Source organism: Chelonoidis abingdonii, chromosome 1 (genome assembly GCF_003597395.2).
Source record: "Chelonoidis abingdonii isolate Lonesome George chromosome 1, CheloAbing_2.0, whole genome shotgun sequence".
NCBI lineage: Eukaryota > Metazoa > Chordata > Testudines > Testudinidae > Chelonoidis > Chelonoidis abingdonii.
Window position 1 is genome coordinate 100475339 of NC_133769.1, and position 12366 is coordinate 100487704.

General features: G+C 53.0%; 1 protein-coding gene across 2 annotated transcripts; it reads left to right on the forward strand.

Annotated features, from left to right (window-relative positions):
* Positions 1–451: 451 nt before the first annotated feature.
* RAC2 (Rac family small GTPase 2) lies at positions 452–10097 on the forward strand. Of its 2 annotated transcripts, none has more exons than XM_032779180.2 (7): positions 452–665; positions 3635–3706; positions 5501–5618; positions 6862–6924; positions 7733–7892; positions 9122–9254; positions 9353–10097. In XM_032779180.2, the coding sequence occupies exons 1-6, from the start codon at positions 631–633 to the stop codon at positions 9250–9252; spliced, it is 579 nt and encodes a 192-aa protein (XP_032635071.1). In that variant the 5' UTR covers positions 452–630; the 3' UTR covers positions 9253–9254; positions 9353–10097. The 2 variants fall into 2 exon arrangements, with proteins under 2 accessions (XP_032635071.1, XP_032635070.1); XM_032779179.2 differs by having other exon boundaries at positions 454–665; positions 9848–10097.
* The last annotated feature ends 2269 nt before the right edge of the window (positions 10098–12366 follow it).

The following is a 12366-nucleotide window of genomic DNA, read 5'->3' on the forward strand; positions in this document are numbered from 1 at the left end:
ATTCCTGATTCTAGTAAAGTTCCTTGTTCAGCTTTCTCTGTGATTCTTTACCACTCTCACCTGAAAACAGAAAGGCTGGGAGGCCCTGAAACTTCTCAGCCAGGAGCTGGCTCCTCCTCCAGCACTCACAGTAGATTACTCTGACTGGTGAGTCCTCACTGCACTTGCTCGAGAGGAAAGGGAGCTCTGGGGAAGCAAGGAAGAAAAGGGGGACCCCTCCCTCTGCTCTCTGCAAAGGGGAGGGAATGGTGTTCCCCCTTTTTCCTCCTTAATTTAATGCCTGGCTGGATGCAGCACAGCACCCCCTGCTGCTCAAAGCTGGGGGACAGGAAGCATAGAAAAGAAATTACTTGAGTCATCTGGCGCATGAAACTGTCTTTCAAATTGCATGTTTGTACATGCCCCGCCTTCAGCCAGTGGCCTGGACTACCAGGGGGGAGGGACTGACGGGAAAGGGAGGGTTAAGTAACATTCTCTCTTCCACTTCCTCCCTCCCCACGACCTGCTGCTCCCTTCAACGCTAGATTTGACATTACATTTGTACAGGTCTTTCCTCTGGTCACCTGAGAGCCTTATCTGTGCCTGATTCCTCCTGCCCCAGGAGCCGCCCTCCTCCCTGAGGCCAGAGAAATGCAGGCCATCAAGTGTGTGGTGGTGGGAGATGGGTACGTACCCTTCTATTTTGGGGGGAGGAGAAGAGAAGGGGAAAGGTTTTTTCTTGGTGACATTTCATCTTCTTTGCTTTTAACTTCCTCTGAACTGCTTTCGCTCTCTTTCTCTGCCAGGTAGGGTGTGCAGGGGAGCAGTCTGCAATGGAGGTTATGCATTATGTCGGGATGCGGGACGGGCATTTTCTGGGGAAGGTGTAAAAGGCCCTCTGAAGGACGAACTATTTGTAGGTTGGCCGATCTCCCCTAGATGAAGGTGGCACTGGACCCTCTACAGTGCCTTCCGCGCTGCAGCTATTGCTGGTAGAACTGGAGTCAGGTTTAACACACAGTGGGGGAGATTGTGGTTTCCCTTCTACTGGGTCACGCCACAAGCCATGGGGGTGGGGGGGAGGCAGTGACTGACACATGGCAGTGGTGCATGGATAGCACTGTGGGTCCTCTTCTGTGGATCTCAGAACCCACGCGCTCTCCATGAGTTGTCCAGGAGATCATTCAGTGGGACTCCCATGGATGCAGCAGGGAGGAGATGTTCCTTTCCCCTTCGCTCCTGAGATGTGCAATGCCCTCCGTCTGCCTTAGGTATGTGAGGCAATGAAACCCTGGGCATCTGAGCCCAGCATAATCATTGCTTAGCTTATCCACCACTTGGCCAGTGTGCACCCTGCTGTCAGTGGATATGGCCCAGCCAAGGCCTTCAACAGCAGGAGCTTCCTCAAGGCGGGCCCCAGTGGGCTGCTGCCCCGCCAGGGCACTGGGAGACAAGCAGCCAGGGCCCAAGAGAGCTGTGAGGTGAGAGTAGTGTCTGGCACTGTGAGGGTTAAGCCACTTCCAGGCTAGGAGCTGGTGATACTGTTATCTGGGGCAGCTATCGGTAGCAGATGAAGTGACATTTGCAGAGGCCCTGCACCTCGCAGTCACTTCCTCCTTTCAACTGGCCCCAGGAGGAAGTTTGCAAACAAACGATCAAATTATAGAAACCACCTTGGAGGCAAGGGCAGGCGAGAGGGTGGGGGAGGGACAAATAAATACAGAGAAAATCCCAAACAAATGGTGGTACCTGCCAGGAAAGTACCGTAAAGACCAGAAACTAAGGGCTACAGAGCTGTCCCTGAAACCACCTGCACAGAAAACACCCTGAGACTAATCCCACAGCCACCTCATAACCTCTCCCCAGAATTTTGCTAACCACCCAACCCTCCCCCAACACAACACCAGTACTCTGCCCCCTAACTCTACCAGCCCCAGAGCCTCCTCCATAACTGATAACCCCTTAAACCCTTTAACTCTGCTAGCCCCATATCCCTCCCCACTGACCACATCACAGCCGTCCAACACTGTAATCCCATAACCCTCCCCCATAGCTCTGCCACCTCATATCCCTCCTTCAGCTCAACAGCTCCATCCGCATAACCAGCCCCCAGCACAGTAACCCGATAACCCTCCTCTGCTAATTCCATTGCTTTAAGGTGCTGCCACCCACCTGGGAGGCAGGTCAGTAGTGTTATCTCCATTTTACAGAAGAGGAATTGGAGGCACAGTAAGGTCATATGACTTTCCCAAGGTCACCCAGCGAGGCAGAGCTGGGAAAGGCCAGTCCATTAGCCACTAGGCCATCCTCCCCCTGTTTGTCTTGGCTGCAATTCCTTTCCCTCTCTGTAATCTATTTGCCTCCACAGTTGGCTCCCTTGCCCTTCATTAGAGATGGTTGGAAATTTTTCCGTGGAACCCTTTTTTGTGTGACAGAAAATGTCAATTCATTGGAATGGTGTCTCAGGTCCAGGATGGAATTTCTGGACACAAAGAGAGGCTGTTTTCCCCCAAATATCCCATTGCCTAGTGGTTTGAGCACTCAGGCTGTGGGGGACATAGGTTCAAGTCCCTGCTCTCCCTGCATTTCTTTGAAGTCCCTTTGGCCTGGGCTCTCTCCCACTAGCGCCCTCTTCTGGGGTTGGACTGCATTTCAGCTCTGGCCACCTAGTTCTCCATCATGCTCCACTGAAAGCTCGGTGGTGCTGGTGGCCTGCAAGGGTAGGACTGCACAGCAAAGAAAAACCTCTGGCTGTCCGTGCCAACCGACACCGGCTCACAGGGCTGTTTCATTGCTGTGTAGACCTCTGGCCTCGGGCTGGATCCTGGGCTCTGGACCCTCCCACTGTGCTCCAGCCCGAGGCCAGAAGTCTACACAGCAAAGATACAGCCCTACTCCGTGAGCCTGTGTCGGCGGGAACAGGCCAGCTGCAGGTGTCTAGTTGCTGTGTTATACAGGAAGTCAGACTAGATGATCTGATGGCCCCTTCTGGCTTTAAACCTTATGACTCTATGAGAGGAGGAGGAGGGAGGAAGCTTTGGCTGCTTGCTCAGAAGCCCCAAGAGCAGCCTCACTGCTGGTAGCCTGGCTCATGAGTGCCATGTCAGCTGGAAGGACCGTGTGATGACGCTTGTTAGGTAGCCTCAGGAAAGCCAATATGGTGCCGTGCTCATAAAGCATGAGGTGTCCTTTCCCTGGTACTGGCGCCATGTCCCATCATGGCATTAGAGAGTGCTGTCCTGTCGGGGGTGCCATCTAGGCAATTGCATTCGGTTACTCTACATTGTCACTGCTGTATCAAACGGATACATATACTCCTCCGTTTCCTGTCAGAAATTCTTTGTTGCTGTGCACTGATAATCAGCTGCTGTGCTCCAACCCAGAGTGACTGCATTTCAGCTGAGTGATCCCTGTGTAAGGTCTGTAAAATGCCTCAACTTTCAGGCTAGAAGACACTAGCGCAATGTAACATCCTCACTCCTTTTCCCTCTAACACTCTAACCCTGCTTGTGCAGTGCTTAGGGCTGGGAATCTGGATTCTCTGTTCTTTTCCTCTAGCCTTCTGCTATGTTTGGCTTTCTGGTCGGAGAAGGCATGATACCCCACAGCAGGAATCACAGTAACAGGTCCTGGGTGTATTTTCTGTCTCTTTCAGAGCTGTGGGTAAAACCTGTCTCCTCATCAGCTACACCACCAATGCCTTCCCAGGCGAATACATCCCCACTGTGTGAGTATCTAGCAGATGGGAGGCTGGGGGGCCAGGCAGAGGGCAAGCAGAAGGGCAGAGGGGGTCACGAGCATCGGGAGTACTAGCTCTCTGTACCCATAAGTCAGTACTAGGTCAAGTCTCGATACCAGAAAGCTGTTCATTTGTAGGCTGTGGGGCTGTCTGGTATCTGGATAGTCCCAGCCTTCAGTTCAGCAGCTGTGAAATGGACAAGGGGCCTAATTCATCATTGCCCTATGACTCCTTTGCACCAGGGAGCCTGACCTAAAGGGACCACAAGAAAGACAGAAGCCTTGGCACGGGGAGCCTTCATACCTGGTGCAGAGCCAACTCTCTGCTGCCTCGTGGGGGAGCCCTAGCTGTGGGGAACAGGGTAAAGGATGCAAGGAGCATGTCCAGGCAGTAAGGTGCAAGGTTGGGACTGATCTGCACCACTGCAAACTCCTATACGGGTCACTGAAGCAGGGATGCAATATAGGATGGCCCCAAGTGTAGGCTACTAGCAGCTCTTGATTAGGGATGGTACAAGCTGACATTCCACTCTCCCTTCACCTCTGTTGGCATGTATGTGAGCACATCCCTTGTTCTCAATGAATAGCACCTTACTGCACAAGAAGTCCCACTGAAGTCACTCCATGTATGTGGGGGTAAGGGTGTCAGAATCTGGCCTTTAGGGTTCCAGCTCCCTGGAAGAGACAGGTGTGTGTTGCTGTTATACCACAGTAGCAAAGCAAAGCATCCTGGGAAGCTGCATATAAATCACTGTGCAGACAGGGCTGGGAGCACCTGAAATCCTTGTCCTTTGGCATGGTCAATTTGAGCCGAGCTTTTGGCTGCGAGAAGCCATCTCTTCTTGGTGGCCGGCTTGTGCTGCGATACTGTCACCTCCTATGTGCCAAACGGTGTGGTGTGTGTGGCTGTTCAACGCCTTCTACTTGCTGTGCACCTCGCCTGTTCATATCTAGGACCCCTGCTCTGTGGGCAGAGAGAGGCAGCCATTTTGTTCTCTGAGTTGGGGCAACCTGTAACAGAGGAGACATGCACTGGGTGTGCTCCCTCATGGGGACTTTACTTTGGTTCCTTCTTGTTGCTCTTTTCCTTCACTTTAGATTGAAAGCTTGTGGTTGCTCTCTGCATAGGGAAAAATATAACAAATGGGTTCAGGATAGGAGACCTAAAAGGAGCACCTGCGTGGGTGGCAACTGTTCTCTGAGCTGCCAGTGACCCTGTGTCCCAGCACGGTGCTAGGGGATGCTCTGCCCAAAGACAGGAAAGCCTCACTGGCTATAGGCATTAGAGATACCACAGCATGTTTTGTACAAGTAGGGGTGGAAACCATGGCATCCTGACCCAATTCCAGCGGGGCGCTTGGCAGGGAGCATGGTCCTGAGTGGTACAGAGAAGACGGATGGCATGAAAACGTTTAAGAGGGCAGTTTGGCTTCTAAAACAAAAGGGTGCAGATGAAGGCTTAGAGAGCGCAGAGCTGGAGCAGGGAGTGGGGAGGGCTTGGCAAGGGGAACTTGAGGGGAAATAACAGATTGGGGCTTCGCAGTCAGGATGGAGCCCCAAAGGCAGTGGGAGATGCTGGAGCTGGGAAGGAATTTGGGACAGCTAGGCTATGGGGAGGTAGGTTGCGGTGGGACAGGTGCAGGTACTCGGTGAACCAGCAGCACTAAAGCACTGCAGGAGGGTGTCTCTTTCCCTGCCCCGGGTTCGTGAGAAAGAGGTGCCCCCGAGTGCTCTTCTCTCTAGTTTGAGGAACCGACTCTCTCTCTCTCTCTTTGCATTGCAGGTTCGATAACTATTCTGCCAACGTGATGGTTGACAGCAAGCCCGTAAACCTGGGGCTGTGGGATACAGCTGGGCAGGAGGATTATGACCGGTTGAGGCCCCTCTCCTATCCGCAGACGGTGGGTCATTCCTCACTGTGCCCTGCTCCCCACTCATTGCACCCAAGGCGCATTCCCTTGGCGACATCTCCCTCTGCTGGAGAAGTCGGACTTACTATCAGCCTGAGATGGCGCTAGAGTTCCTCTCTTAATTTTCCCCTCTCTGAGAGCTCACCAGCCCCCGAAAACCCCATCTCCATTTTTGTATATGCTATGCATCTGGGGGTCCAAAGGAGTGAAAGGATTTTGGGGAATATTTTGGAGAGCCATCTAAATATCATACGGTATCATTCAGCACTAAAGGTGTCTCTCACAGGTTTTGAATGACTCTGGGGATTTGCAAATGAGGTATGGAGACTTTCATGTCTTCTTGTGTCCTGATTGTGAGACTGGAGGGTTCTGAGTCCACGAAACAGAGCTTCTTAACTTTAAACAGGGTTTGATGGGCGGGGGGCGGGGGAGAGAATGGTGATACTTTATTCAAGCTCCATCCACAGTCTGCTAAAACAATCAGCAGTGAAATAGTTAATTGTGTTGATATGGTCATCAGTAGGATTCAGAGTCAACACACATCAGTGCTATTCCCCCAAGCAGTCTGCTTGCAGATTCAGGAAGGCAACCCTGTGTCAGTTCACATTTAACAGGTTTCCTTCACAACTTGGAAGGGTAGAAACATAGGCTCAGAGTTTGTTTTTTTTTAAACTAAAGCTTAAATTCTACAGTGATGGGGCCACCAGAGAAGTATTTTTCTGAGTACCCGAGTACCAGCTAGGTCTCACTCCTGCATTTATTGTGACTGGTTTGAATCTGGCCCCACTTTGGCAGAAACCAAAACCGTCCCCATCTGATGATTGGTTGATGATCTGTGGAAAATGGGTGAGGGGGTGTCAGTCCATTTCCCCAGCAGGACAGGAGTCCGCATCACAAAAACTGCACCTCCACACTTAGCAATGATAGATTCCCTCAATAGCGGCATCAGCTGATACCAAGGGCTGGCTGGGCTAGGAGACTGAACAACCGTCTCTCCCTTCCAGGTGGCTCACAAATGTCAGGACTGAGTTGCACAGATTGGGAGGGATGGACAGAAGATGCACAGTGCTGTACCTTTTTTGTGGGGGGATAACAAGAGAGCTTGAGTCTCCAGGGCTATCAATCCAGCACCTTTCACCAGCCCACCCCTCTCCTATGCTGGACAGAATGCTCCAGCATGGTGCTGGGAGGGGTCCCCCCTGCCTAATCCCCGAATGCTGTCGTGTTCTTACAGGACGTCTTCCTGATCTGCTTCTCTCTGGTCAGCCCGGCCTCTTATGAAAACGTTCGCGCCAAGGTAAGCGCATCGTGGCTGGCGTGGAGGTGTCTCTGTGCAGAGAGCAGAGGTATGCACTAACTTGCCACGTGCAGCTCAAGAAGCCAGCGAGAGCCGCACAAACAGGCACTGGCCTTGAAAAAGGAATGCTTGTGCAGTGAGCGTGGGCGGTGACAGCTGATGGATTATCTGGATCCTGAGAGCTATTTTCCTTTGTGTCTCTCTCAGGAGTAGCTAGAATATTGGTCTCCCACAGCCTCTGGGTTGTCCAAGAGAGATTAACGAATAAACCAGGCTAGATTCTAGGGCCCACCAACTGTGCTGCTCTTGGACATGAGAGCGGGCAACACACTGTTCCCCGTTCTCACCTGGGTGCTTCCTTAGCACCCGCCCCCGACTCCTGCCCCTTCACTGCCCTGGCTCCAGCAGCTTTCACTGCTGCAGCCTGCACATTCAGAGGGCAACTTTCAACCAAGACCAGCTCAGCACAGCTCTTATGCATGGGCAATTTATGGGGCATGGGGATATATTCCCCCAACATTCAGCCGGGGGAGAGGGGACCAACAATGTATTTCCCCCCAACTTTCAGCTCCCACCTAAAGGGGAGTGGAGGGCAGCCTGAGGCTGTTGCATAGCTCTCTCCCTTCCACTGCTCTGTGTCTCAGCTCCTGGGGCAGGGAAATCCCACTTTGGGCTCCCTTGTCAGGGGCTTTGCCTCTGGACTCCACCCACAGGACAGTGCAGGAAACAATGGCAGCTGGATTTTATTTGGTGTGTGGGTGTGTGTCTTTCTCTCTCTCCTCCTGGCCCCTTCTCGACCTCCCACTAGTGGTTCCCTGAGGTCCGACACCACTGCCCCAGCACCCCCATCATCCTCGTGGGCACCAAGCTGGATCTCCGTGACGATAAGGACACGATTGAGAAGCTGAAGGAGAAGAAGTTGTCGCCCATCACATACCCGCAGGGCCTCGCACTGGCCAAGGAGATCGGTAGGTAGAAGGCCATACTGGCAATACACTAAGACCGCTGGGGAAGAGGACGGGGGTGTGTATGCGTGTGCTCTCCACCAGTCTGGCATATGCTTCCTTGGCAGGGGATGAGGAACATGGGCAGCATCCCATGACGCTGAGTGGGAGCTGCTACTGGGCACCTGGAAGAAATGCCAAGGGGTGTGTGAAGGAACAGGGTATTGAGGGCTCAGGAAGGGCAGGCCTGTCCTTTTCTTTTTGTGACCCCCTTTGTGAGGGAGTCCCACCCCTCAGCGCCCTGTCTTCTGCTCCTTTTCTGGCTAGGATCTTTTGCCGTCCCATCCCCCAGCAGCTATCTCTCCCTGGCCTCTTCTAGCTGGTCAGTCTTTGCTGTGAAAGTCACAGCTGCTCTGTTGGCAGAACTCTCCTCCCCAAGTCCGGAAGTAGGAGGGACAATGAGGTCTTTAACTTGTCTCAGAGAGACCCAACCGCTGCTTCCTCTTCCTGTCCCCGTGATCTGGGGTTTGTGCGAGTGACTAGGGGAAGATGGTAGCTCTGCCCCGCCCTTTTTTGTTCATCTGTGTCTCTCTCTTTCCCCTGCTCCGCCTACAGTATAGCACTTCCTTGCCTCATGTGGCCACTAAATCCAAGCCGCAGCTAGGTGAGAGGAGAGGGGGAGACGCAGAGGCACAGGGTAGGGAGAAATGAGGTGTTTTCAGCTGGGATTTCAGAGAAGAGGCGGATAGTCAGTGAAGCACAGCCGTTCCCCCAGGGATGAATCACAAGCACTTGCCCCCAACCTACCTCCCATTTCCACAGAGCAACCACATCCTTCCCTCTCAGAGCGAGGGTGCTCTCTGCTCCACCAGCCTGGCGGGGTTGGGGATCCATCAAATCTGTCTCTGATGGCTGTGAAGCCATTTTGGCAGGGCTGGGGCCAAGTCAGTCTCTCTGAGCCTCAGTTCCCCAACTGTGAAATGGAGGTAATAGCACTGGCCTACCTCACAGGGGTGTTGTGAGGATCGATACGTTACTGACTGCAAGATGCTCAGCCACGTCAGCGTTGGGGGCCGGAGCAGACAGACAGAGAGACAGATGGATGCATCTGTTCTGGCTGACATGGGCCCCTGAGATTTCTTCACTGGTGTCTCTTCTGGGTGAGGCCCTTTCACAGTTGCAGGGCTGGGATGGGGACTCTTGGATTCACTCCCATTTCCTCCTAGTGATGGTGCTGTCTTTTCTCCTGGCAGATTCTGTGAAATACCTCGAGTGCTCGGCGCTGACACAACGTGGCCTGAAAACGGTGTTTGACGAGGCAATCCGAGCGGTTCTCTGCCCCCAGCCCACCAGACCGAAAAAACGGGGGTGCAGCCTCCTCTAGGGGTAGGTGAGAAAGGGCTCCCCTCCAGACCCCAGTCTATCAGCACTAAGGGGATTTGTCTCCGTTGATAACCCCCCTCACCCCTTCTTTCCCTTGAAAGGACCCTGATTCTTGCTGGGGGGAGCCCTCTGCCCTGAAGAAAAACCCCTCGCAGGACTCCCCTTCCTGCTGCACCACTCTCCTCCTGGACTTCCTGACTCTACCCTGAAGAGAAGCTGCTGTCACCAGCTTCCCCCAATGGGATCCCAAAACCTGCCTCTGACCTGAGACCTCAGCGCTTCCTTGGAAGCTGGGGCTTGGCCACTAGGGCCTGCTTTGTGGCTGCCCATTACCAGGCAGCAGCTGCCTCTCCTCCCCCTTCACATTGCTTCCTCTGCTCTTCCCCTGCCTTCCACACAAGGCTGCAGGGAGGCAGGAGAGAGGCACAGAATGGCCAGGGACAGGAGACAGCTGATCAGGGCCAGGAGAGGGAGAGAAAAGGCTCTCTTCTCTCGTCTTACCACAGCTGGGCTGGAATGGGAAGAAGGATGGTTGAGGTGGGGAAGGAGGGTGGAAGGGTACGAGCTGGCTTCACAACCTGCCTCCTCTTGTTCAGGACACAGATTCCAGCCCCAGCCCTCAGCTCGCTCCCGACACCAGGCTCTGCCGATGCAACAGGGGTTGAAAGTTTCAGCGTCTTGGACCTTGGTACCTCTTGGTGGTCACAGCGCTTGTTTGTTTCTGCTGCCTAGAAGGACCAGTATGGATCTATAGCACTCGTTTGTCCATTTGCACAACGTCCCTCCCTCCTCCTGTCAATTTCTGTATAGGGAATGAGAGTCAATAAACCAACTGTACCTTCCTGACATCAGTGCCTTGTGTCCCTTCTCTGGCACTTAGCTGCAAGTTTGGCTGTCCGGGTTTGATGCTGTGGCTGCACCATGCTGGCTGTGGCATCTCTGGCCACTCCACTCAGAGGGACCGCAGCCAACCAGCTGAATCCCTCTGGCAGCCATCAGACTGACTGGGCATCACCGCAGCTGAGATTCAAGCTGGGGACGGTGGCGGGGGGTTCTGAAGGCAGTGTCAGCTGAAAGTGAGCGGCCTCCTATCTCAGGCTGAGCTGGTAGGTGCCTGCATTTAGCTATTGCTTACCTTCCTTCAGATCTGCCTGTGTCTGTGGGAGAAAGTCTCCTCTCCTCAGGGACCTACCAGCCAAAGGGCCTCGCCTGACAGAGCCCAGGCAAGCCTCTTCCCCAAAAGCAGTGGAAAGGTAAGGCCAACAAGTCTGTTGCGAGGGGCACAGGAAGGGAGCCTAGGACAACCTGAACTTATGGATCTTCTAGAGCGCCTGCTAATATGGCCTGTCAGAGCTTGCATACTTTCCCCAAGGGACCTGTACACGCTGTCACTTTTGCCTGCACCCATACACACACCTATACATACCTTGGCACTTACTTACTTAACCAGACACACAGAGAGGTAAGCAGGAATGCGGGGCAGGAATGAGTCACCAACCAAGGCAAATAGCCCATGGCTCTGCTGAAATCAAACAGATGAGAGCTGCCCCAGCAGCAGGGCATGGAATCTGCAGCTGCCGGCACCTGGGTGACTGATTCACTGCAGGGGCGCCAGGAGCCTTGACTGCTGCTAAGAATAGGGAAAGCAACGTTATGTGATGGCTGTTAGGGCAGATGCCAGAGCATACTTCCCCCGAGCACTGCAGATCCAGGCTCACCCAGGCTTCCCTTCTCCCCACCCCTACTACCAGGAACCTTAGGGGTTGGAGGAGGGTTCAGGACAAAGCAAATGGTAAAGAAAAATCCAGAGGCAGTAACAGGAAAGTGCAGGGGGACTGGATTGAACCAGCTTTCCACTCTGCAACTAGCCTGCGTCTGAGCTCCACAGGTTCTACCTTGCTTCAAAGAGTTTCACAGGCTAATGTTGGCGAGGGCCTGTAACAGAAAATTCCATGGGTTAGACCCTGGTGGTGATGAGTTCCACAGGTTAATTTCAGGGGTAGCTCAGAGAGGCAAGGCTCACCTCAGAGACAGCCTGTGGCATGATGTTTCATGCATTAACCCCTCATAACATTCGGTGGTGGGTTCCGCAGATACATGCATTGTGAGATGAGGTGCCTGGGCCCCATTCACAGCTCGTGTGACCGCTGTAGGCACAACACAGTGGAGTCTGGTCTGAGGTTCCCTACACGCGCATATGTATGGTGGGGGGTATAAACGCCAGAATCTGTCGCCAACCCTAAGCTTTCAAAACTCATGAGTCAGGCTCCCCAAAATCATGAGAGTGGCTTAAAATCTGAGGACCTGTCCCAGACTGAGGTATTGACAGAAGAGGTTTGGGAACTAATCGATAAATTAAACAATGCCTTTTTCAGCCGCCTGAGCGACATAGCTGTGTTGATCTACATTTTAAGTGTAAACCAGGCCTAAGCCAGCATTGCAGTCCTTTTCCTGCAGCTCAGCTGACACAAAAAGGTTCCAGCAGAGCCCAGAACTGGGATCCCAGCCTGTAGGCGGCAAGCAAGGCAGGAGGGGTTGCAAGCACTTTGCAGAATAGGATTCGAATTCAAAATGCCCTTGACAAATTGGAGATTTGGTCTGAAATCAAGCTGAAATTCAATGAAGACAAGTGCAAAGTACTACACACAGGAAGGGAAAATCAAATGCACAACTACAAAATGGGGATTAACGGGCTAGGCGGTTGTACTGCAGAAAAGGGTCTGGGGTTATAGCGGATCACAAATTGAATGGGAGTCAGCAGTGCGATGCAGTTGCAAAAAAAGGCTAATATCACTTGGGGGTGTATTAACAGGAATGTTGTACGTTAAAACATGAGAGGTAACTGTCCTGCTCCATCCTGCACAGGTGAGGCCTTACCTGGAGAACTGCATCCAGTTCTGGGCACCGCACTTTAGGAAAGATGTGGACAAATTGGAGAGCGTCCAGAGGAGAGCAACCAAGAGGATAGGTTTAGAAAACCTGACCTGTAAGGAAAGGTTGGAGAAACTGGGCATGTTTAGTCTTGCGAAAAGAAGACTGAGGAGGGACCTGATAAGTCGTCAGATAAGTTCAGGGCTGTTATAAACAGGATGGTGATCAATTGTCCTCTATGTCC